The sequence below is a fragment of the Prunus dulcis genome, chromosome 1, assembly GCF_902201215.1.
Source record: "Prunus dulcis chromosome 1, ALMONDv2, whole genome shotgun sequence".
Lineage (NCBI taxonomy): Eukaryota > Viridiplantae > Streptophyta > Magnoliopsida > Rosales > Rosaceae > Prunus > Prunus dulcis.
The window spans coordinates 39,576,033-39,599,032 of NC_047650.1; the positions used below are offsets into that span (position 1 = coordinate 39,576,033).

The following is a 23,000-nucleotide window of genomic DNA, read 5'->3' on the forward strand; positions in this document are numbered from 1 at the left end:
TTGATCCACAACAAAATAAAAAATAAAAAATCTGATGTTTGGTAAATCACGGAGCCCACGTTGCATACCGGACCCAAGGCCCGTATCCAAATCTGCAACCTTGACCCGAAACAAGGTCATAGTTGGATTGGATGGATACCATGATCATGAAAAAGAAAATAAGGAAAAAGGCCGAAGACATATATGTCGAATTGTTTTGTATTTTATTTTGGGTTGAACCCATGAGCTGCTCAACAAACACAATTGCTCCCATTAATTGACATTTTACTGCTGGGAATTTAAAAGAAAAATTATATTGCTAACTACGAAGTAAAATTGAAGAAATGTGATTATCCAAGTTTGAAATAATGCATCTTTTAAAGTGAATAAATGCGTTACTTGAGTCACATATTTTGAATATTCTAGTTATTGGCGCAATCAAATTACTTATACACTTGTATATACATACACACAATACACTAATGCTAGAGACGTGGACATAACTATAATTATAAGATTGAGAGACCGAAATGTAAATATTAATTTGAGAAATACATAAATATTAAAAACTTTTGATTCCTTCGTGTACTCATTTGTTGAGAGAGGAGGCCATTGTAGTGTCTCATAAATGAGTCAATATGAGAGTGTTGAACACTAATTTAGTGCAAGGATCTTATGGTTTGAAATATTACTACCCGTATTTATCTTAATTAAGTATAGTGATACAAGTGATAGTGGAGTGCAAAATTATCTTAATTACATGTAATTAATTTGTTAAACATATACTATGACATTATGAAATAATCATGTGTTGGCATTTTACCTTTTGTGATATTGGTGGGTTAAGAGCACATCCATCGCTATACTCAGCCCGGGCAAGAGGTCTCTTAGGCCAGCAAAGCAAGTAGTCAGGGTAGATGTGGGCTCCACAAGCTTGGGCAAGCTCAAAGGTAAAAACAGCTTGAGTTGTTGCATGAGGGCGATGACATCAGCACTGACATCATCAACTAAAAAATAATAATAATAAAAAGTACTTTTGAAAAATTCCAACAAATTCAAAATTTATTTTTTATTTTCATACATACCTAGCATTTTTATTATTATTAATCTCATACATATAAATAAAATTTATTTAATGTAAATAGTATTTGCCCTTAGGTTGGCATGACAATGAATGGAAACACAACTTGTCTTTTACAAGAGTTGCTACTATTCACATAAATATTGCATGCCCTTACTTACCCTTGTGCTTTGCCATGACACCATGAATGAAAATGCTCTAAGAAAACAAGATGATGTTTTTATGGAATTACCTTTAATTTGGTCATGCATACGAAGGTTGTTGACAATTGCATTTTAGCATATTTTTCATATGTATTTATATATATGTATATATATATTGGCTTAATTTTTATGTTAAAAAATTCAAATAAAAGGCCAACGGAATCAGCCCCTCATTTGTAGATTAGTGGTCTTTAATTCAAACATGTGTAAATTACAGTATGGCTTCTATTTAAAAAACAAAGGAAAAAAGAGAGCAAGGGAGGCTAAAACGTGAACCGTCGTTGATGCTAAGCTGAAATAAAATAATCAAAGGCACTGAAGCGGATCGATAGCGTTTGACAAAATTGACCTTTCAGGACCTAAAGGGTTAGTTAATCCCGCGCCGGCAAATGACGAAGACCAGAGGGCAAAAAAGAGCGCGCAGGAGAAAAACGAAGAAGATTTGAGGGTACTACCGTAATAACAGGAACAACAGAGGCCCATTTCCGTCGACGACAAAAGAAAAAAAAAAAAAAAAAAAAACTACCAACCAACCAATGTGTGAACCTTGTGAGACGCCGCCCGTTCACAACAAAAATATAGAGAGAACCAAAAAGACAAAGCCACTTCTCAACTTCAACTCCCGAGCACCAAGAAAAAACCAGAGGCACATCCATGGTGTGAGGCCAAAAGCCCCAAAATTCCTAAGTATCAAACCAAATGGCTTCAATTTCAGGCATTTACTCGGCTTCCCCAACTCTCAAGCGCCAGAAACCGCTCCTGAAATCGACGAGTTTGTTCCGGAAGGACTCGGGTTCCGTTTCTGTTTCATTCTCCGCCCGGTCGAAATCGGCCGATCGGGGTTTTCCTGTGTCTGTGGCTCGGGAGATCTCGGCGGAGTTGTCGACGGCCGATGGGGCTCCGGCCAAGAAGAAGGGGCTGGTGAAGGATCCGCATGCGCTGTGGCGGCGATACGTTGACTGGCTGTACCAGCACAAGGAGCTCGGGTTGTTTTTGGATGTGAGTCGGGTCGGATTTACGGACGAGTTCGTTTCGGAAATGGAGCCCCGGTTTCAGGCGGCTTTTAAGGCCATGGAGGAGTTGGAGAAAGGCGCGATTGCTAATCCAGATGAGGGTCGTATGGTCGGCCATTACTGGCTTAGGAACCCTAAGCTCGCCCCCAACTCGTTTCTCAGGTTGCAGATTGAGAACACGCTCGAGGGTCTCCTTAAGTTCTCGAACGACGTCGTCAGCGGTAAGGTCAGATTTTTGTGTTTCTATGTGCATTTGTGAAGTGTTGTTAAATTTGATAAGAGGTATTGGGGTGTTTAATAGAGGAAATGGTGTTGGTTGAAAATTGCAGATTAAGCCACCATCTTCTCCAGCTGGTCGCTTTACTCAGATACTTTCAGTTGGAATTGGAGGTTCAGCACTTGGACCACAGTTTGTTGCTGAGGCATTGGCTCCTGATAATCCTCCTCTTAAGGTAAACTAATAAACATGCAATGCAAACACCCCTTGCTTTTTACTCTTTCTATCTCAATATTTTGTGGTTGGGTTTGTTTGTTGGGTATGGTATTTCCCAATTAAGTGCAATATCTTTGCTGCCTATATGCAATTTTTTATAGACTTCCCCCATTGAACTAAGAGCGATGTACTATCTTTATATGCTGAAAGAAGGCCCAAGCTTCTGCTTTTGTATGAAATATGCTATTGGATGCTGTTAAAGTTCAATCACTTTATCCCTTCTATTTTGATCCTTTAAATATGTGCAACTTAACACCCGTTTTTTTTCCTTCTTATTGGTAGATAAGATTCATTGACAATACCGATCCAGCAGGAATTGATCACCAGATTGCACAACTTGGCCCCGAGCTGGCTTCTACACTTGTAATTGTGATTTCAAAGGTTTGAATGGACATTTAATTTTCCCTTTACTCTGTTGATGTGTTAAATTGTTAATGCTACTATACGAAGTAAACTATCCTTCTGTATAGACTTGTGTTTTAAAGTTTGAACCATATCTAAAAATACTAGAGATATTTGCAAAAAAATAGAACTTTTTATGCCATATCAAAGAATTTTACTTCATCCCCACTCTACCGGCAAAAACCTTCCTACATCGTCCTTTTTCAGTTAACTCTCTGATACCACAGATTAGAGAGAAATAACCCTTAAAGTATACGACAAATGTGAGAACCTAATATGAGACAATATGTGTGCATGCATTTATGTTGCATTGCCATCTAGTTTTGTATTCTACAGTTCTTGTTCTTGATTATATTGTGATGCATGTTGCTGATATAATGCCGATTTCAATTGTTTTCAGAGTGGAGGTACTCCTGAAACTAGAAATGGTTTACTGGAGGTACAGAAGGCCTTCCGTGAGGCTGGCCTGAATTTTGCAAAACAGGTTTTGATCTCAGGTTTTTCTTTCTGCTTTATTAAAATTCCTCTGCTCAATTTATGAGATGTTAATTTTCTCCCCGCTCCATAATAGAAAAGTAGAAACAAGTGTTAGTGCTATTGGGACTGACGAACATGCATAAATTTCATGGGCCTGAGGAAATTGCATTCGTCCTTTTCCATTTCTATAGTGGAAGATGATTGTTGGTATCTGTCATGGTATATTGTTTCTATTATAGGCAACTTCTGAAACCTCCTCCTAAAAGCATTATTGCTTTGTTCTGGTTTGCCCTTTTCAATCATAAGCCTTTTGAATCATAATAATAGAGTATGATAGAGGGATAGTACTCATGTCCACATGGGGCACACATAACAAAATTGTTCATGCTATTTGTGTGTGTTGTAGGGTGTCGCTATAACTCAAGAGGGTTCATTATTAGACAACACTGCCAGAATTGAGGGATGGTTAGCTAGATTCCCCATGTTTGACTGGGTTGGTGGTAGAACATCTGAAATGTCTGCAGTTGGTCTTCTTCCGGCAGCACTTCAGGTTGGTGACCTTAACTTCAGGTTTTGGTGCGATCATCATTCATTTTTATATGGGATATGTATTTGATCTTTGCTTCAGGGAATTGACATTGAAGAAATGCTCGCTGGTGCCTTGTTGATGGATGAGTCAAATAGAACCACTGTGGTACGTATTCGTTCTTTACCTCTGATTTTTATGTTTGGATATATTCCAGTTTGGCAAGGGCGAAGTTACTGATTCATAATGTCAGTATGAAATATTTATTCTGATTTTGACGGCAAGTCATGATTCCTGTGATGTACTTATTTGGGGCAAACGAGCAAGGCTATCAACAAGGGTTAATTTTGTAAATAGTGGAAAAAATTATTCAGTTTATGTGATGGATAATTCTGCTGTGTTGCAAATATTTCTCTTCTGTATCTGACTTGATCTGCTACGAGTTATGATTGAAAGTCATTTACTTGCCATCTCTGTTTACTGTTGTATTCTGCTTTCATCAGTAAATCCATTTCTTGTTGTTTGTTGCTGATAATATAATTTCTTCTTTTTCCTAACGGTGAATGATTTCCCTGTAGAACTTACATGAGAACAAAATTGCATAACTAAATCGAAAGTAATAAATAATGACTAGTTCTATTGTTTGTCTAGTACTTGCCTAACCAAAATGGGAGTGGAAAACAAAAGATTAATGTTTTTTACAATTTCACAATTTTTTTTTGGTTCAGGTTAAGAATAACCCTGCTGCATTGCTTGCTCTAAGTTGGTATTGGGCATCTGATGGGTTAGGATCCAAGGTATTATATGCTCCCTCTATTTATACTCACTAAATTGTGTTACATTTGATTGAGATTTCTTTATGGTGGGTTTTTCTTTCTGAATTTTGTAAACTGTTCATCCTTTCTCTTTCCCCAGGATATGGTTGTTCTTCCGTACAAGGACAGCTTATTATTATTTAGTCGGTATTTGCAGCAGCTGGTCATGGAATCTATTGGGAAGGAATTTGACCTTGATGGTAATCGGGTATGTGTAACAAATCTGCAGACCCATCTTTTGTTTTTTATCGAAAAATGAGCATCCCAAAAACGCGAGTTCGATTGCCAATATAAACATGTATTTGCAGTATCTTGAGGTGTTAGTCTTTCAACTGCGGGGCATGATCTTCAGCTAACAAGGGGTAGTTAGTTGATTCTTTCATTTGTTTTTTAGTACTCTCAGAATGCCATTTACCCACGATGATGAGGCTTCATCACTTTTACGAGGCTGCATAAATGATGAGTTTAGTATTAGTCATGCAGCTCCATGAGCTGACTTGCTTCAGAGTTTATCACTTGTCAAATAGCATAGTTTTCTTTCTGATCCTTCTTGGTGGCCAAGCATAGTGGATTGTTTCAGTCTGTTCCTGCTGTACTTAGTAGTATCCATCATTAAAGATGCTCCACCCCTAGGTTCTTTGTACGTATGTATAGTTTCATCATGGTTTGCTTGCAGCTCACCTTTTTGGCTTTCACAGGTGAATCAAGGACTTACGGTTTATGGAAATAAGGGGAGCACGGATCAGCATGCGTGAGTTCACATTTTTCTTTATTAAGTGCAGCTCATCTATATCTTGATGCAAACTATTTGCGAGCCTGATGCACCTGTTCGTGCAGCTACATCCAACAACTGAGAGAAGGCGTCCACAATTTCTTTGTGACATTCATTGAAGTATTACGCGATAGGCCTCCTGGTCATGATTGGGAGCTTGAACCAGGCGTCACATGTGGGGACTACCTGTTTGGAATGCTACAGGTTGGAATGCTACAGTTTTTATTATTGGAGATGATATTTTAGTTTTATTGTTTTACACTTGCTCTCCTTTTAGTTCCTGCCTGCCTATATCCATCTGAACGAGTTTTTACAGGGAACAAGGTCAGCTCTTTATGGTAACGACCGGGAGTCAATTACAGTTACTGTGCAAGAAGTGACACCTAGATCTGTTGGTGCTCTTATAGCACTTTATGAGAGAGCAGTTGGGATATATGCTTCACTTGTCAACATTAATGCGTATCATCAACCTGGTAAATAAATATGTTTATCCATCTTGGGTCTGGAAGTGAGAAAGCTTTTCATCTTTGTTAACCCCTTTCATTTTATTCTTGGCTCAGGTGTGGAAGCTGGTAAAAAAGCAGCTGGAGAAGTTTTAGCTCTTCAGAAGCGGGTTTTAGCTGTACTCAATGAGGCCAGGTATGCTGTCAATTATTAGCAATCTAGCTCATTTTGTGTATAGGTTCTGAAATGTGTCGACTCTGCAATTCTGTTGTGGTGGTCCTTGCAAATAATTTTGAGTTTGTCCAAAATTAAAGGAAAAAAGCTATTTGCTTTAGGAACAAAATTGATGTCATTCACAGACATCCTTGTATTGAAACGCCTGATTTTGAGTGCAAAGTTCATACAAATATGGGTATGGCAGGGGAAAAAAAGGTGTGTGCAAGATGTTCCTGCAATACTTTTGAGAATGTGACAACAGATCATTATTTGGAACGATTCTTAGAAAGAATCCAGATCAAGTAGTTTTGTATTTTTACAAAATTACAAGGAAAAAGGACAATTGCTATGGAACAAAATTGCTGTCACATCCTGGTGTTGAAATGCCTGATTTTGAGTGTGAATGTGTTTCAAATATGGAAAGAAAATATGTGGAAGGTTTTTACCTGTATCCTACTGAGAATATGACAACATTATCATTATTCGGAAAACAGACAAAACCCAGATGAAGGACCACCTCTACCATGCCACATAAACTATAGATGTGACTGGATTTGTCACCGTTCACCACCATCTTTCTGTTTTCAGTTGCAAGGAGCCTGTTGAACCGTTGACGCTTGAAGAAGTAGCTGACCGGTGCCATTCTCCCGAACAAGTATTTCCAGTTTCTCAGTTTCATTCTTTTCTTTATGAAATCCCGTTTCAAAAATTAGATACTTTCTTCGCTAACCTTATTACATAATTGCTTCAGATCGAAATGATTTACAAGATCATCGCTCACATGGCTGCCAACGACAGAGCACTCATTGCCGAAGGCAGCTGCGGTTCACCACGGAGCATCAAAGTTTTCCTTGGGGAGTGTAATGTCGATGCGTTGTATGCTTAAAGTTTGTTTTCCCCTGTATTATGCATGTGTTTGAATTTACACATCCGAAGATTTGATCTTCCTTCCCGTTGTATCTTGTCTCTTATTTGGCCAAGTTAGCTTGGAAATAATAAAAAATTATGTTCCGACATTTAAGAATAATAAGCTGGTTTATCAGAAATATTTATATAATATAGTCATAATCTTCATCCTTTGTCAACATTGTCTGCAGTGTGCCAACATTTTTTTTTTTCTTTCTCTTGATCAATGTTTATTTGATTATAGTAATAATAATAATAGCAGATATTCCAACACCCCAAGCACATGAAAGTATTGATGGTATGATTGAGGGTCCGTATGGTAATATACACTTATTGTTCATAAACGCGTTTATTATAACGTCATACTTTTTGTTAAAATTTCAAGTGCTTTTTAAGTGTCAAGTGCTTCTTCAGAAAACGTTTGTATGTCTTATAAACACTTTAAAATTGTTTTGTCATTATCAAGGTTTAGGTTTGAGTTATACTTCTGACAATCCCTCTTTGTGGGTAATATATAAAAATAAAAAGAAGGGATTAAGAGATGGCGTAGCCTCCCCTCCTTCTAAACTTTTAGCAAGCAAAATAATTAAAAAAAATATTCTATCAAACGCAGTTAGAAACGTTCTTGGCTAATTCAGAAGTACTTTCAGAGTCAATTTTCAATTTTCAAATTTTCAAAATGCTTTTTGAAAATGGTACTTGACTAAAAATTGACAAAATAAACGGTCTCAATAATATGGTCCAGCACAGAGGCTGCAAAAGACGACAATGGATGATTGTGTGTTTGGGGCTGTGAGATTGAAATCCAATTTGTCCATGTCACTGTCCATCTCCAAGGCTCCAACTGTTGCCTACCCTTTTTTCATTATCAAACAGCACACGCCTAATAAATTCCTAGTGCTACTAATACTCATAGTCATTGTCTTAATTAAATAAGATAGTTTGAAAAGTGCACCGCTGGAAAGCTTCATCTTTGATTTTTTTTTTTTAATCTTATCAATGTATCCATCTTTTGTATATCTTATGGGAAAAGGTATGTACAACTACTAGTAGCACTCAATGGAGTACGGACAATCCAAAATTTTTAGATATGACCTTAGGAGACTTTAACCATACACTATCCATATAGTCAAGATGCATATTATTTTCACTCTTGTTTTTGGAGATTTGTCGTATCGCTTACTTAATCGGTATTTTGTATTCATATATGAGTAAAAGATGAGTCAATTATACTCTCAAGGAAATTGTTATCAACGCCTTGAAATAGTCATTGTGTACAAATTACTCATATATATCTAGTGTCTCGCTCTTAATATAATAAGTGACATGAAAAGAAAAATAAAAAGAAATAAGCAGTGACACAGAGACAAGAAGTTTCTCTCACAATTTAGGGGTGCTCATGCATCTCACACGTATTATGTATCAACGTTTACCCAACAGAATGATTAAAAAAACACCAAAATAGAGAGAGAGACTCTGAGGTTTGGTTGGCGGTGCGAGTGGCATGTGGTCGTAGTGGATCCCAGCCCATGCAAAAATAGCTTAAGGGCTAAGGCAACAACCACATTCAATCTAGTAATAATTTAACAATACACCAAATTAATCACACTTAAAAATTACAACGACCATACTAAATTACTAATTAAATAATTTCCAATTCCATTTGCAGTGGTACGAACAAATTTAGACAAATAGGTTTATTTTATTTTTTCAAATTAAAGTGACCAGAAGCCCTATCCATGATTTCACATTCTACCCATGACCAAGAAAACAAAACAAGAGCCAACAAAAAAAAATTTATAAAGAAGAAAAAGAAAAAGTATGGGCCGGCGGACCCACTGGACCACCACCACCCATGTGACCGGATTCTCTTAGTTTAGCGCGAAATTAGACCCAAAAAAGTCTGTCTGTCCCCACCTCCAACGTTCGAAACTTGTTTTATTTTCTTCGACTTAATAAAATACTAAAAAAAAACAAAACATTCAATTTATTATTCAAACAAATATTTTAAAAAAAAAGAAGTTAAAAACAAAAAATTGGAGCTCCGGTTTGCCACGTCAACTACCCGTTACTTTGTTGACAGCTACGTGCGCTTTATTTCCGGAATTTTATTTTTCATCATTAATGAATCTACGTTAAGTACGTTGAATCAATAACACAAAATCCACTTTTATTTCGCTCCCTGCTACGTCGCCGTTTCGATCTCCAAAATATTCTACGGACCACGTACGAGATTTGTTGGGGAGATTTTTGAAATCCAAAAAATGCAAAAAGAAGAGGAAAAAAAGAAATCCCATTAAATAAAATAAAAGTAGAGAAACAAAGAAAATATAGTTCACAGTGAAAGACTCTCTCTCTTGACTCTGAGTAACGAAACAAAACCCAGCCCGCAGATTTGCAGAGAGAAAGATCAAAAGAAGCAGCTTTAGGGTCTTCTGATAACTTTTTGCAGAAGCCAACTTTCTCTTCCAACATCTTCTGCATTTAAGTTGATCTTCTCTGAAAATCTCTCCCTCTCTCTCTCTCTCTCTCTCTTTGTTGTTTATATAGCAATTCGCATTTGGGCTTTCGGCATTGTTGTTGTTGAGCGTTTTCAGTGGTGCAAACCCACAAGTTTGATTCATATGTGAGTTGTTTTTCGGAAGAATCTGTGAAAAAGTTAATTTTGGATTTTTGGCTTCTGGGTTTTGAATTTTTTTAACTTTTTGTGCAGGTAAAGGAACAACCCAGACGATATGTTCACTGAAGGTCTTGATAGGAGCGCCCTTCGTTGGGTTAGAGAGGTTTGCTTCACAAACTTGTTTACCACTTTCCTTTCCTCATTTGAGAAAAAATAATAAAAATTAAATAGACTTTAATTTGTACTATTTTTAGAGTGAGTGCTGTTTCTTGTTCTAGTGTTTTTATGATCTGGGTATGTGTTAACTTGCATGTGTTCTTTAAAGTTGACAACTTTGGTTTGAAATTTGACTTTATGGGTTTTGTTCTTAATCAGAAGGATGTTCCATTCTCGAGTTCTAATTTGAGAACTCGAATTGATCCGATTACACACATTCGTAGTGGTAGTGGCGGCAGGGGATTTGGACTGCCCCCACCGTCAAAATTTAGAAGTGGGCACTTGCCTTCCAATGCCATACCGGTTCGGACAATTCCAGCTGATGGGGATGAGAGTGGGTCTGCTTCTGATAATGACAGAACCACTGATTCAGAAGACGGCATTTATGGAGGTAGATACTCACTGGATTCATCACCACAAGATGATAGGGTTCCCAGTGCTTCTGCTCATAGGTATGGGAAACCGTCGCAAGGGCAACCCCATTATGGCAGTGATTATACGTACTCAGATGTCAGTTCATCGATGGACACTGTTGTGGGGAGACATAAACCTGCGGCCGAGAAGTTGGTCAGGGGAACTGGGAAGTATCCAGTTGCAAGGAATGGTTACACTGAGGATGAGTCATCAGATTCGGCTGCAAGCTCAGAATATTCTACTTCACAAGCAGGAGGAAGCATCAACAGTGGGGTGCCACGTAACAGAGCTTATGTTTCAGAGGGATATGCCTCCAGCGTGCCTTCACAGAGGAACTTGGAAAGCTCTGCCAAAAAGGTTGGTGACTTTCTATTTGTTTAATTGTGCTTGGATTGTTGTTTGATGTCAAAAACACCATGCAATGAGGCTTTAGCATTATGGTGACTAAACATTTGGTTTATATTAGTTCATAAATGTTGGATGTTATTTCCTATTTTCCCTCTACTTAAAAGGTTGGCGCAGGTAAATTGTTGAGGAATAGTTTAATTCATGTTGTAAGGACTTTCTATCTAACAAGCTGGCATTTTCTTTTACATCAATGTCGATAAATAATGGTTTACTCTGGTACTGATGCATAAATCTGTTGATTTTGCAGAATTTTAATTCCACAAACCTGCAGAGTGAAAAGTTATCTGATGATGATGTTCCTAGTGCACCACCTTTTTGTGGTGCAACTCAGGAAATTAAACAGGACGATGACATAAGTCCATCTAGAGTACATAGGACACCACATGCAACCGCTTCATCTGAGTTCAAAACAACCCCTGCTAGAAAGCAGGAGGGCAATATTGAAAATGGCAATCTTGGCCAGTTTGTAAGGTCTGTGCACTATTTAAATACTTCTCTTTGGGAAAATGTGATGCAATGTGCTTGTGTTGGAAAGTGACATGACACTTGTGGCTTCACAAACATAAATATTTGAGGCATGCTACTCTGGTTTCTATGTTTTTTTAACTAATGAATACACATTTGTCATATATATGTATAAATTTGGTTCAGCTTACGTTAATCTCTGTTCACAGAACTACCACTAGTTCCGAAGCTGCTGTGCCATCATGTCCTGCTCGCCTCCCCACCTTTTATGCAAGGTATCTGTAACCAACACCACAATTGTACATGCTTTTTTATGTTGTGTACTTGGTTCTGCCATCTAAATTTTTATTAACTGTGCATGTGCCATTTGCAATTCAATACTAGTGCTCTAGGGTCATGGCATGCTGTTATTGCATATGATGCCTGTGTGCGTTTGTGCCTTCATGCTTGGGCAATGGAATGCATGGAAGCTCCCATGTTTTTGGAAAATGAATGTGCTCAACTACGCGATTCATTTAGGTGAGTCCACGCTCTTCATCACCTTATTCGTCTATCTTGCCTTCAATTTAGTTGGATTTATGATACATTCTTGGACAGGACCCTTTGCTGTTGCCAGTTTGGTGTTCAAATCTTTGCATAAATTCCTATTGTAAAGAAAGTTTTGTAAATCACTGCACTAGGTTATTCAGTGCTATCCCTGATTTCTTTCTTAGCCAATTTTGTTTATTGTAAAAAAAGAAAAAAGAAAAAAGAAAAAAAGAAAATTTATTGCTTAAGCTAGGTTTACGATATATAAAAATAGTATAATTGAGTTTGTTGCTGCAACTTTATAGTTTGGCTAAAACCGAAGTTGAAAAGTTAGGTAATGCTAGGTTTTCAGATAACAAATTTGAACCTTATGGGAGTTCAATCCTGTTGAAAATGTTTTGATCTGACCAGCTAGTCGTATTTAGTGCTGAAATTTTGACAACAATGTCTGCATGATATAAAAGCTTCTGACTTTTATCTATTCAATTATTACACGAACTCCTAATCTTGTTAAAACCCTGTTCTCAAAACTGTAGTTTACGACAAGTACTTTTACAATCAGAGGAAGAATTGTTGTCAAAGCAGACTTCAGAGCTTGCCGGTGAGAAAGCTGCTCCAAAACCCAAGAAAATTGTTGGCAAGATGAAAGTGCAAGGTAGCATTTCTCGCCCATTTATAAAGTCTTACTGTTTAAGTAAGTGCTTGGTTACAGGATAATCCCGAATTCTTTTTCATTTTGCAGTGCGTAGAATGAAACCGGGCCTGGACCCGCCAACTGGCTGTAGTATTTCATCTCTAAGGCCACCAGTAATCAAACTGGAATCCATTCGATATCGTCTCTCCAGCTTCCAGTCTACACTCGCTTCTGGATGGCAAGCCCTTCGAAGGATTCGAGTTGTACCTCGTGTACCTGCAAATGGTTCTTTTTCACGTCAAAGCTTGGCATATGTGCATGCTGGTACTCAGTATATAAAACAGGTGTCTGGACTCTTGAAAACTGGTGTAACAAGTCTGCGGGAGAGTTCGTCCTCATATGAAGTTGTGCATGGTATGAGAATGGCAAATTTCATGCTCTCTCACTGTGTATATCCAGATTATTATATGCTTCTTTTGTCATTAAATCATGAGTTATTTAATAAATATATATCTTCCAAAATGATGAAAATTTATGGGCCGCTCATGAGGCACCTTTATTTCTTTTTGCTTGCATGTTACAAGTTGCTGATATATACTGCTATGTTTGTAATGTATAAAGTTTCATTCTCTTCAAATGTTTTTCATGACTTACTTGAAGTTTTAACCCTCACTCTGATTGGCATCAGAAACGTACTCTTGCTTGTTAAGACTGAAAAGTTCAACTGAAGAAGAGGCTGTCAGGATGCAACCTGGATCTGGTGAAACTCATGTCTTGTATGTTCTCTTGTCCCTACTCTTTTGAACTATATCTGCTGGAAAAAGGTACTGACAACTCGTACAGCTTTCCAGATAGTTTGGGAGATGATTTAATAGTTGAAGTACTTGATTCAAAGGGAAAACATTTCGGAAGAGTCCTTGTTCAAGTGGCAACTATTGCTGATGACCCGGTAAGACTTTCTTGATCCTGATTGTAGCTGTAAGGATAAGTTAAAATGATAGTGGCTCTGGTAGAAAGGCTCATCTCAACGTTGACTGCAGGCTGACAAGCAACGCTGGTTCAATGTCTATTGTGAACCTGAACATGAGCTTGTGGGGAAGATACAGCTTTCTGTATATTATTCAACGAGTTCAGATGACAATCCCAAGGTGTGCTTTTGTTACTTTAGGAGCCTTAAAATATATCATCCTTGTTTATTAAGTGTTTTTCGTTGTTTCATAATTGAGTTAGACTTTTGTAATCTAAATCAATCTTCCAATTACTTTTCATTATCTTGTTTTGGGCCCCTAGGTATTCATTTATATTTAGTCTTGTGTGACAGGACATTAAAAACAGCATCTCTTCAATTCTCTTTTCAACTTTTGGTATGAGCTCAGGGTTTTCATCCAATAACAAAATTTGCTAACATATACCCTCGCTAAATATTGTGCTGCTGCAATCTTCTAGGAATGATAATAGTTTGAATATTTTCTTGAGAAATTTCTAGGACTATTCATCAGTAACGTATGTAATCCCCCACTCCCCTCTCAGTCTTGGGTCCAAAATGGAAAAAAAAAGAAAAAAAAAAAAAAGAAAAGAAAAAAAGGGAAGAAAGTATAGACGTTTCTTTATTGTTTGGACATAATAATAATATTGTGTAAAGAATGATCCTTATTATATTACCTGAATGTGGGAATCCGGATACTTCATTTTATACAACGTATTCAAACTAGATTTATGATATTATTTGTTTTTGCGCTTCAGTGTGGCTCTGTTGCAGAAACGGTTGCATATGATCTAGTTTTAGAAGTCGCTATGAAGGTTCAGAATTTTCAACAAAGGAATCTATTGTTGCATGGTCCTTGGAAATGGCTTTTAACAGAGTTTGCATCATATTATGGTGTTTCTGATGTATACACCAAGCTGAGGTAATGGAGTGTTGTTGGGTTGATTGCTTGTTCCTGTTAAAATAATATGGCCATGTACTGTCAGTATTATAAGTCGCTCCTTTTTGTTCACTGATTCTATATCTGGAATTTCGATAGATATCTCTCTTATGTTATGGACGTAGCTACACCAACAGCTGATTGCCTCAACTTGGTCTACGATTTACTAAAGCCTGTTTTGATGAAAGGCCACCATAAGAGCATGTTGAGTCACCAAGAGGTACAATTGCACTTGTCTTCAAGCATGTATCGTTGTTGCTTCTTTTGATATTGATTTTTATGTTTTGACTAGCTTATGCTGGTTTGGCTTGCTTTTTGTTTTTGTTTTTGTTTTTTCATTCTACTTGTCATTCTCTTCTAACATAATGTCTAATACTTTTGGTTGTCACAGAACCGAATCTTAGGAGAAACTAAGGTTCATATTCAACAGATTCTTGCTCTAGCTTTTGAGAATTACAAGTCCTTGGATGAGTCATCGCTTTCAGGTATTTTGGAAGTTTTTCGACCTGCAACTGGGCATGCTGCACCTGCATTGGAGCCTGCTGTGAAACTTTACACGCTCCTTCACGATATCTTGTCTCCAGAGGCTCAGACTGCTTTATGCCACCATTTCCAGGTTTGAGAAACTTTCAGTTTATTTAACAATTATTTCTGTAGTTGATTTATCTATTTGCTTCTCATAGAGGTAGTGTGACTTGCTAGGTTGCCGCGAAAAAAAGATCAAGAAGGCACTTGGCTGAGACAGATGAATATGTTACCAACAATAGTGATGGAACTTTGATTGATATTTTGAGTATGACGACAGCGTACCAGAAAATGAAATCCTTGTGCCTTAACATTAGGAATGAAATCCTCACTGATATTGAGATCCATAATCAGCATATACTGCCCAGGTATGTACTTCAAACCGTCAAGTGGTACTTTCAAATATGGTTAATTATGCCGTAAAATTATTTGTCATTAGAGCCGTATCATTTTTATTTATTTATGCTTTTCTTAATTTTTGAACAATTAGGCTGATCTTATTTTAGCAAAATGATGTTCCTAAAAAGATATTAGCAATATGATGACAAAAATCTGTCATGCATATCGTAGGCGTCATTTGTGGATAACAGTATTGTAAGCCTACATGAAGTCATATTTTGACATTGGATATTGAATTTGTGTTGCCACGTGATTTTTTTTAGCATATGATACAATTTATGTCGAACTATCACTAGCATGAATAATGATTTCATGTGCATATATGCTCTGAACCATTGCAGTTATGAACCACTGAGGACAATCTCCTACTGTAGTGAACTTTGCCATATCTGCATAATTTCCTTGCCATAGTTAAATGCCTGCTTTCTGTTATTTGTTCCAAAACATGTAGGTTGGAATCATTACTTCAGGTCATCCTTTGTGTTCCCAGATTGCTTATCTCACAGCCTTTTCCTGGTGGTTTGTCCGGCTGTCGACGTTGGATTGATAAGATTCTAATGCTTTAACTTTCATTGAACAGTTTCATAGACCTCCCACATCTGTCGTCATCAATATACAGCACAGAGCTGTGCAGTAGATTGCGTGCTTTCCTCATTGCATATCCCCCAACAGGTCCTTCACCTCCTGTAGCAGACCTTGTTATAGCCACAGCAGATTTTCAAAGGGACCTTGCCAGCTGGCACATCAGGTAATGTTAATTTTGTTGCTACTACTATTATTAAAACTTCATAATAATACTATGTTTGCATGGTTCTAACACATTTTTTATTATCTCAGTTATGTTAAAGGTGGAGTTGATGCAAAAGAATTGTTCCACCTATACATTATGCTGTGGATTCAAAATAAACGAGGTTCTTTGCTTGAAGCATGCAAACTAGACAAGGTAAGTGTTATATATATAATCCTTAAGCATGGATACTTTTGGATTATATGGAGATAAAACAATTTGATTACGCTAATGTATCTCAAATGAGTCTGTATTCTATTTTGTGGGTGGTCATTAACATTTTTACCCCCACCGTTTTGGAGGACTATGTTAAAGGATGCTTTTGAAAGATTTCTGTAATTATGTAAATTGGTGTATGTTCTAACGTTGCAGTTAAAAAAGGCATCTAAATGTTATGCACTTGCAGGTAAAATGGTCAGGAGTTAGGACACAACATTCCACGACTCCTTTTGTGGATGAAATGTATGATCGTCTGAAAGAAACTTTGAGTGACTATGAGATCATCATTTGCCGGTGGCCTGAATATGCCTGCATTCTGGAGAATGTAAGTCAGATTTCTTGTGTCTCAAAATCTTTATAATCTACTTTTGCATTTTTCATCACCATCATCCATTATGATCCCAACAATTTATTGTTGGAACTGCACATGTGTGATAAAAAACAGAGCTATTCATTTAGCTTATCAGAAATAGGAAAATGCTAGTTAGTCTTATCTTACAACAGTGTTGTTCATCCGCACATTTCAATATTCAGTTCATAATAAATACTCTTTTCCTTCATTTCTTAAGTTTTGTCATGTTTTTACTTTTCTTGGTTTAATTTAAAGAGTGAAACTTCTTAAACTTGTTTGATAATTTCAACTATTTTTCTATGAAAGGCTGTTGCTGATGTTGAGAAGGCGATAGTAGAATCTCTAGACAAGCAGTATGCAGATATCCTGGCACCATTGAAGGAAAATTTGGCACCCAAGAAATTTGGCCTCAAGTATGTTCAAAAACTTGCCAAAAGGTCTGTGAGCTCTTATACCGTCCCTGAAGAGGTTAGTTGACTTTTCCAAATTTTTGGGTTAGATTGAAATATGATTGTTTGTATTTTGAAATTCGATAATTGCATTTCAGTTGGGAATTCTGTTAAATTCCTTAAAGAGAATGCTTGATGTCCTTCGGCCCCAAATAGAAGTTCAGTTCAAATCATGGGGTTCCTGCATCCCTGATGGTGGAAACACAGTTGCTGGAGAGCGTCTCAGTGAAGTTACTGTGATGTTGAGAGCCAAGTTTAAAAATTACCTACAAGCAATTGTGGAAAAACTTGCAGAGAATGTGAGTATCATTGTGGTTTGGTGCATTTCTGTTTGAAGTTGTGTGAAAGTGTTGTAAAATTATGTTTGGAGAAAAAATAATTGATCTGGAGAAAATAAAAAACTGTCAGTCTTGTTGAGGGAATACATTAACTGTCAATCTTTCACAAAATAATTAATTGATCTGGAGATCTTCTAAGTATAAATAGATTCATCTGCAGGGACAACGTGTTTGCTAGGGATAATAGTCTTGTTGAGTGAATATATAATATAAACTGCCAATCTTTCATTATGTACAGAACGCCTTATTTGTCCTTAAAGAATAATAAAAGCCAGGTAAGGAGGTCTATCTCATACAGTAATGTGTATTTATGCATGTTCTGTGTGCGTTTATGAGACTAGATTCTAGTGTATAAAGATCTCAGTTGCTGGTACATTAAGTGTGTAAAGAGCTGAATAACTGGTCCTCTTGGCCAAGAAAAAGAATTACTTGGCCAAGCGAAAGAATATGGATGCTTTAAAATTTAGTTATTTGGTAAAGGGCCACTGATTTTCATCTTTTATTCCAGACAAAGTTGCAGAGTTCTACAAAAATGAAGAAGATTCTCCAAGATTCAAAAGAAACTGTGGTAGAATCTGATGTGAGAAGTAGAATGCAGCTTTTGAAAGACCAGCTGGCAAATACAGTCAATCACTTACATACAGTGTTTGGGACTCACGTCTTCATTGCAATTTGTCGAGGTTATTGGGACAGAATGGGACAAGTAAGTTCTTCAATCTAGTCTTTCAAGAATCCGGACAATGGGCTCTCGGCTGATGCCTTTTCTTATCTAATGGAACCCTTTTCTGTTACAGGATGTGCTGAGTTTCTTAGAGAACAGAAAAGAAAATAGATCATGGTATAAGGGTTCACGAATTGCTGTCTCTGTAAGTAGTGGCTGAACCCCTTCAACCTCCCACCTTTTTTTCTTCTGGTTATGGTAGTAGTTTCCCTTCTAATGTGCAGCCTTTCTTTGATTTTCAGATTCTAGACGACACTTTTGCATCACAGATGCAGCAGTTGTTGGGGAATGCACTGCAGGAGAAGGACCTGGAGCCTCCTCGATCCATCATGGAAGTCCGATCAATGCTTTGCAAGGATGCTGCCAATCACAAGGACAACACCTATTACTTTTAGGTGCTTGTTGTGTTAAATGAGTGAAGAGGACATGGAATGCATCATCAAGAAAGGTGAATGCTGAACAAGTTGGGGAATGAAGGTGCTGAAAGATCAGCTTTTCAGCCTGCATGTTCATCAACACCATATTGCTTTAGTTGTCAATGTGTATAAGCCGGGTGCTGCTAATTTTGTAGAGGGAGCAAGCAACTCGGCTGCTCCTGAGTCACAATTCTGCTATGTTCACATATTTATTACTCAAGATATAGGTACTGCAAAATTAATTCACTTTTTTTTGTAATTGGCTTAATAGTTTTGCTTTAAGCAGTTTTGTACAACTCTTTTGAATGTGAACTCGCACCAAAAATATTAGATGGTCCGCTTTCACAGAGATTATATTATTTAACCCTTCATGCGACGCATCTATTAAAAAATTATATATATTCCTTCATTTGGGCTACCGATCAAGCAACCTTGAATTCACTTTTGTTCTTATATAATTTCAATGTATAGAACCTTACACTGTTGACCCCCCCCAAAAAAAAAAAAAAAAAAAAAAAACCCCTTACACGAATGGTTTGAAGTTAAATCTTAAACTGATAATTATGTCAGCTTGGTCCATTAGAAAAACATCAAAGTCGTAATTTGGCTTTCTTTCATTGGCTATGTTAGGATGCTAGTTAATAGTTAATAGTATTGGCTCGACCAAGCTGGATCAAGACCCTGAAAAAAGCAATAGACACTTGAGGCAATTACAGATTTAGCCAATCACCAGCCACTGACACTTAGGTCACCAGGGCAGGGAAGAAAAATTCTGTTTATTGAAGAGAAGTTCCAGAATCAAATTGGATCATAAGCTCCCATAGCATAACAGCTGAAGCACATATTAGCACAACGGTTTAAACGAAGGGGCTTCACAACTTAAACGGAGCCCTACAATCCTATAGTGAATGACTGAATTCAAGCTTTCATAAAAACTTGACCTACAAAACCTGCTGAACTTGTGAATGTCAAGATACATGAACAGCAGAAAACTCCAAGCCGCACTTACATTACTTATATCTCACTTTGTCGAATATGCTCAAAAGAGCTTATACGAAGACGAAGTCAAGAATTATAGACATTTCAACTATAACTCACTCCTTCACCTCTTACAACCTCACCAATGCGGTAAGCTTTATAAGCTCCATTTCCATTCTCAAGTATCCTGTGGGATGCCTCTCTACTCACAACAAGAACCATGCCAATACCCATGTTAAATGTTCGCATCATCTCAGCTTCTTCTATTCTTCCCACCTGGTGTTAGAAATAAGTAAAATCAGAAAACAACTACAATCCATGATTTCAAGATGCCTCCTAAATGACATTCATCTAATATGAAAATTTAAAAATTTTAAATTGGGATTCTGGATGAAAAATATTTTTACCTCTTGGATCCATTTGAAAACAGGTAGGATTTCCCAGGAACCGTTATAGATGACAGCTCCTAGGCCTTTTGGAAACACTCGAGGTATATTGTCTGTGAAACCACCCCCTGTGATGTGGGCTACCCCCTTTACACCTCCCTTGCTGATAATGTCAAGCACCTGTTTTTGGTGCAGGGAAAAATAAGGAGTGGAGCATTTTCAGCAAACACAAGGTAATGAGAATATGCACAAGACAAGGAGATTGGGAAGCAGGATTTAATGTTGACCTGCTTAACGTATATTACGGTTGGGGCCATCAAAGCTTCACCTAATGTAATAGCTTCACCAGGTAGTTGGTCCTTCAGAGACAGCCCACTATGAACCAGTACCCTGTCAAGATATACCAATAGGAATTTTGTCATGAGTTTCTAAAGGGTCAGACTGCAAGGAACATTCTTCAAGTTAACTGCATCTATTGCAAATAGTATATAATGTTTTCTAAGCAGCACCAACCTTCTTACAAGAGAGAAACCATTAGAATGAACCCCACTGGATGGTAGGCCAATGAGGACATCCCCAGCCACAATGTTTTTCCCATCAATCACTGAATCCTTTTTCACAATTCCAACCGCAAAACCACTGAGGTCATACTCTCCGTCTGCGTAAAAATCTGGCATCTCTGCAGTCTGACGTAATATATGCAATTCAGTGAGCCCTACCTTATCAAAATATGTACAACATGTGTGTGCAAAAAATAAAAGCAAAGACCATATTTAAACAATTAACCGCAAGAATACACGCTTGATATATGTCTTCTCCAGATCACAGGACAAAGGCAATTCACAAAACAACAAAATCATTTTAGAATACCTCGCCACCTAAAAGAGTACAGTCAGATTGTTGGCAGCCATCGACAATACCTTTTACAACCTAGAAACAATAAAACAAAATTTCAAAAAGCTTCAATTAGTGTTATGAATTTACGCAATCAAAGCAACTTTTAGGCACATTGCGACCTCTACCTTTTCAGCAAGATCAACATCAAGCCGGCTGGTAGCAAAATAATCAAGGAAAAATAGCGGCTTTGCTCCAGAAGTAACAATATCATTGACACTCATAGCAACCTGGGAGTTGAAATTGATCAGATGAGCAATTTTGATTTATTTATTTAATGACACATGTGCACCACATGAAGTTTCACTTGAAACATTAGCATTACCAAATCAATACCAATGGTTTCATGAATTCCAGTATCAAATGCAAGTTTAAGTTTTGTTCCAACACCATCTGTACCAGCAACAAGATATGAATCACCTGTTCACCAAAAAACTCCATCAGCCCAAGTAAACAAAATTCAAACAGACAGAGCACAACCCAAAATGGGTAACACATAAACACAATCAGCTAACAATATATTCAATACCAAGAGGGTAAAGACCCCCAAAGCCTCCAATCCCAGGAGCCATTTTGGCAATTCGTCGAACAAGTTCTGAGCCAGCATCTATATCAACACCAGCATCCTTATACGTCAAACCACCATGTCCACTAGCACTTTCTCCGGACTCGTTCTTCGACAGTGAAAATATGCGCCTGCTGCGGGAAAATTCAGTTGATGGAGCCATAGATAGGCCGGAGAAGGTGTTGGAGAGAGACCCAGATGAGAGTCTGCATAGCTGGGTTTGGCTGGAGTTGGGTTTGGAATAAGAGGGTCTGAGGGAAGAAGCAAAGCAACGAGATGTGTTTGGGTTGACGGAGGTGACCATGGCAGCAAGTGAAAGAGGCCCTGAGGCAGTGTGTCACTGACTTGCAGGGTTTTACCGAAAGTGACGGAGCTTAGAAAGAGAGAGAGAAAGGGGCGGGAATAAAGTAGGAAGCTAGGGTTTTTGTTTATGTAAATACGTAAATTGTGTTGCTAAATTTTTTTTTTTTGGGGGTCGAATTATGTTGCTATTTGAGTTTGAGTGAAACAATTATTAATTTAACTTCTATTTTTAAATAATTATTACTTTTTATTTTTAATACAATCATACTATATTGGGTACAGGGGAATTGAACCTAGAATAATTATTTTCCAACTAAAAACAGAATAAATAATTATTACATATGAATTTTTAATACCAAATCAATACCGATGGGGGAGAGATAGAACTTGATATTCTAACCTTTAAAATACTGTTTTATTTATTTATTTATTTTACATAATATGAATTTGTTGGTAAAAAGGCACCTAAGCTGTTTCATCGATTTGAACTAATTCATTTTAGGGATAATTCAAACGGGTCCAATTCAAGTTTTTGGTTTTTACACACAAGAAAAAGGTACCTTTATTTTTGTTTTTTTTGTTAATCTGCTGCATATAATATTGCTGAACAAAGATTTGTCTACATTGCTTGAATAAGAGAAGTCTTTTCTCAAACCAAAGTCGACAGAATTCCAAACCAAATGCCAACACGTTTGAAGAAACGTAGATTGAGGACATTTAAAGCAATTCCACCCATTTGTCCTTAGCCATGGCAAGTGGGAAGTTAGGGTAGCCACTATTTACGTGAATAATGGTTGCCCTTTCAAATAGTATTTTGTATTTCCATCCGTTGCCATGGCTAAGGGCAATTACTATTCATTTTTTTGTTTTTTTTACAAATTTTTTTACCTCATTAATTAATTTGGATAATATTTCCGGGTTCTTACGTGTCAATACTATTCATATCTCATAATCGGATAAAATTTTCAATTTCAAATTTCAGATAAATTTTAAAAAAAATTGGATGGTATTTATAGAAAAAAATAATTAATTTTTGGGTATTTTAAAAAAAAAAAATTCCCAATTTTTTTCCAGTATTTTATTGTAAAAAAATTGGATGCCGTTGGATTGGAGGAAAAAATCGGATCGGAG

General features: G+C 37.1%; 3 protein-coding genes across 3 annotated transcripts; 2 read left to right on the plus strand and 1 right to left on the minus strand.

Annotated features, from left to right (window-relative positions):
• Positions 1-1,789: 1,789 nt before the first annotated feature.
• On the plus strand, positions 1,790-7,467 carry LOC117638374 (glucose-6-phosphate isomerase 1, chloroplastic). The gene is made up of 14 exons (XM_034373509.1): positions 1,790-2,502; positions 2,606-2,728; positions 3,052-3,150; positions 3,572-3,655; positions 4,055-4,198; positions 4,277-4,342; positions 4,903-4,971; positions 5,090-5,197; positions 5,688-5,740; positions 5,827-5,965; positions 6,078-6,234; positions 6,322-6,400; positions 7,010-7,076; positions 7,173-7,467. The coding sequence occupies exons 1-14, from the start codon at positions 1,963-1,965 to the stop codon at positions 7,305-7,307; spliced, it is 1,863 nt and encodes a 620-aa protein (XP_034229400.1). The 5' UTR covers positions 1,790-1,962; the 3' UTR covers positions 7,308-7,467.
• Positions 7,468-9,513: 2,046 nt separating this feature from the next.
• Positions 9,514-19,152, plus strand: LOC117637857. The gene is made up of 23 exons (XM_034372900.1): positions 9,514-9,953; positions 10,041-10,110; positions 10,323-10,934; positions 11,233-11,456; positions 11,660-11,725; positions 11,835-11,969; positions 12,515-12,633; positions 12,721-13,026; positions 13,301-13,388; positions 13,456-13,561; positions 13,653-13,760; positions 14,356-14,519; positions 14,637-14,757; positions 14,929-15,153; positions 15,240-15,430; positions 16,042-16,209; positions 16,299-16,404; positions 16,655-16,792; positions 17,126-17,287; positions 17,367-17,567; positions 18,115-18,309; positions 18,401-18,472; positions 18,570-19,152. The coding sequence occupies exons 2-23, from the start codon at positions 10,063-10,065 to the stop codon at positions 18,720-18,722; spliced, it is 3,708 nt and encodes a 1,235-aa protein (XP_034228791.1). The 5' UTR covers positions 9,514-9,953; positions 10,041-10,062; the 3' UTR covers positions 18,723-19,152.
• A 306-nt stretch (positions 19,153-19,458) lies between these two features.
• On the minus strand, positions 19,459-22,022 carry LOC117616755 (phosphoribosylformylglycinamidine cyclo-ligase, chloroplastic/mitochondrial). Its single transcript, XM_034346161.1, has 8 exons — positions 21,531-22,022; positions 21,327-21,421; positions 21,130-21,231; positions 20,978-21,037; positions 20,621-20,793; positions 20,395-20,497; positions 20,129-20,287; positions 19,459-19,997 (listed from the first exon to the last, which is right to left on the minus strand). The coding sequence occupies exons 1-8, from the start codon at positions 21,868-21,870 to the stop codon at positions 19,827-19,829; spliced, it is 1,203 nt and encodes a 400-aa protein (XP_034202052.1). The 5' UTR covers positions 21,871-22,022; the 3' UTR covers positions 19,459-19,826.
• Positions 22,023-23,000: the final 978 nt, after the last annotated feature.

Excerpts from the sequence above, each read along its gene's own strand:
- LOC117616755 (XM_034346161.1), bottom strand. The coding sequence starts at position 21,870 with ATGGTCACCTCCGTCAACCCAAACACATCTCGTTGCTTTGCTTCTTCC. Across the intron at positions 21,038-21,129 it reads ATGTTGATCTTGCTGAAAAG|GTTGTAAAAGGTATTGTCGA; the intron begins GTAGAGGTCGCA and ends TATTGTTTCTAG. Across the intron at positions 19,998-20,128 it reads TTTTCAAATGGATCCAAGAG|GTGGGAAGAATAGAAGAAGC; the intron begins GTAAAAATATTT and ends TTCTAACACCAG.
- LOC117638374 (XM_034373509.1), top strand. The coding sequence starts at position 1,963 with ATGGCTTCAATTTCAGGCATTTACTCGGCTTCCCCAACTCTCAAGCGC. Across the intron at positions 2,729-3,051 it reads CTGATAATCCTCCTCTTAAG|ATAAGATTCATTGACAATAC; the intron begins GTAAACTAATAA and ends TCTTATTGGTAG. Across the intron at positions 5,741-5,826 it reads GGGAGCACGGATCAGCATGC|CTACATCCAACAACTGAGAG; the intron begins GTGAGTTCACAT and ends CTGTTCGTGCAG.
- LOC117637857 (XM_034372900.1), top strand. The coding sequence starts at position 10,063 with ATGTTCACTGAAGGTCTTGATAGGAGCGCCCTTCGTTGGGTTAGAGAG. Across the intron at positions 11,970-12,514 it reads CAACTACGCGATTCATTTAG|TTTACGACAAGTACTTTTAC; the intron begins GTGAGTCCACGC and ends TCAAAACTGTAG. Across the intron at positions 16,793-17,125 it reads ATGCCTGCATTCTGGAGAAT|GCTGTTGCTGATGTTGAGAA; the intron begins GTAAGTCAGATT and ends TTTCTATGAAAG.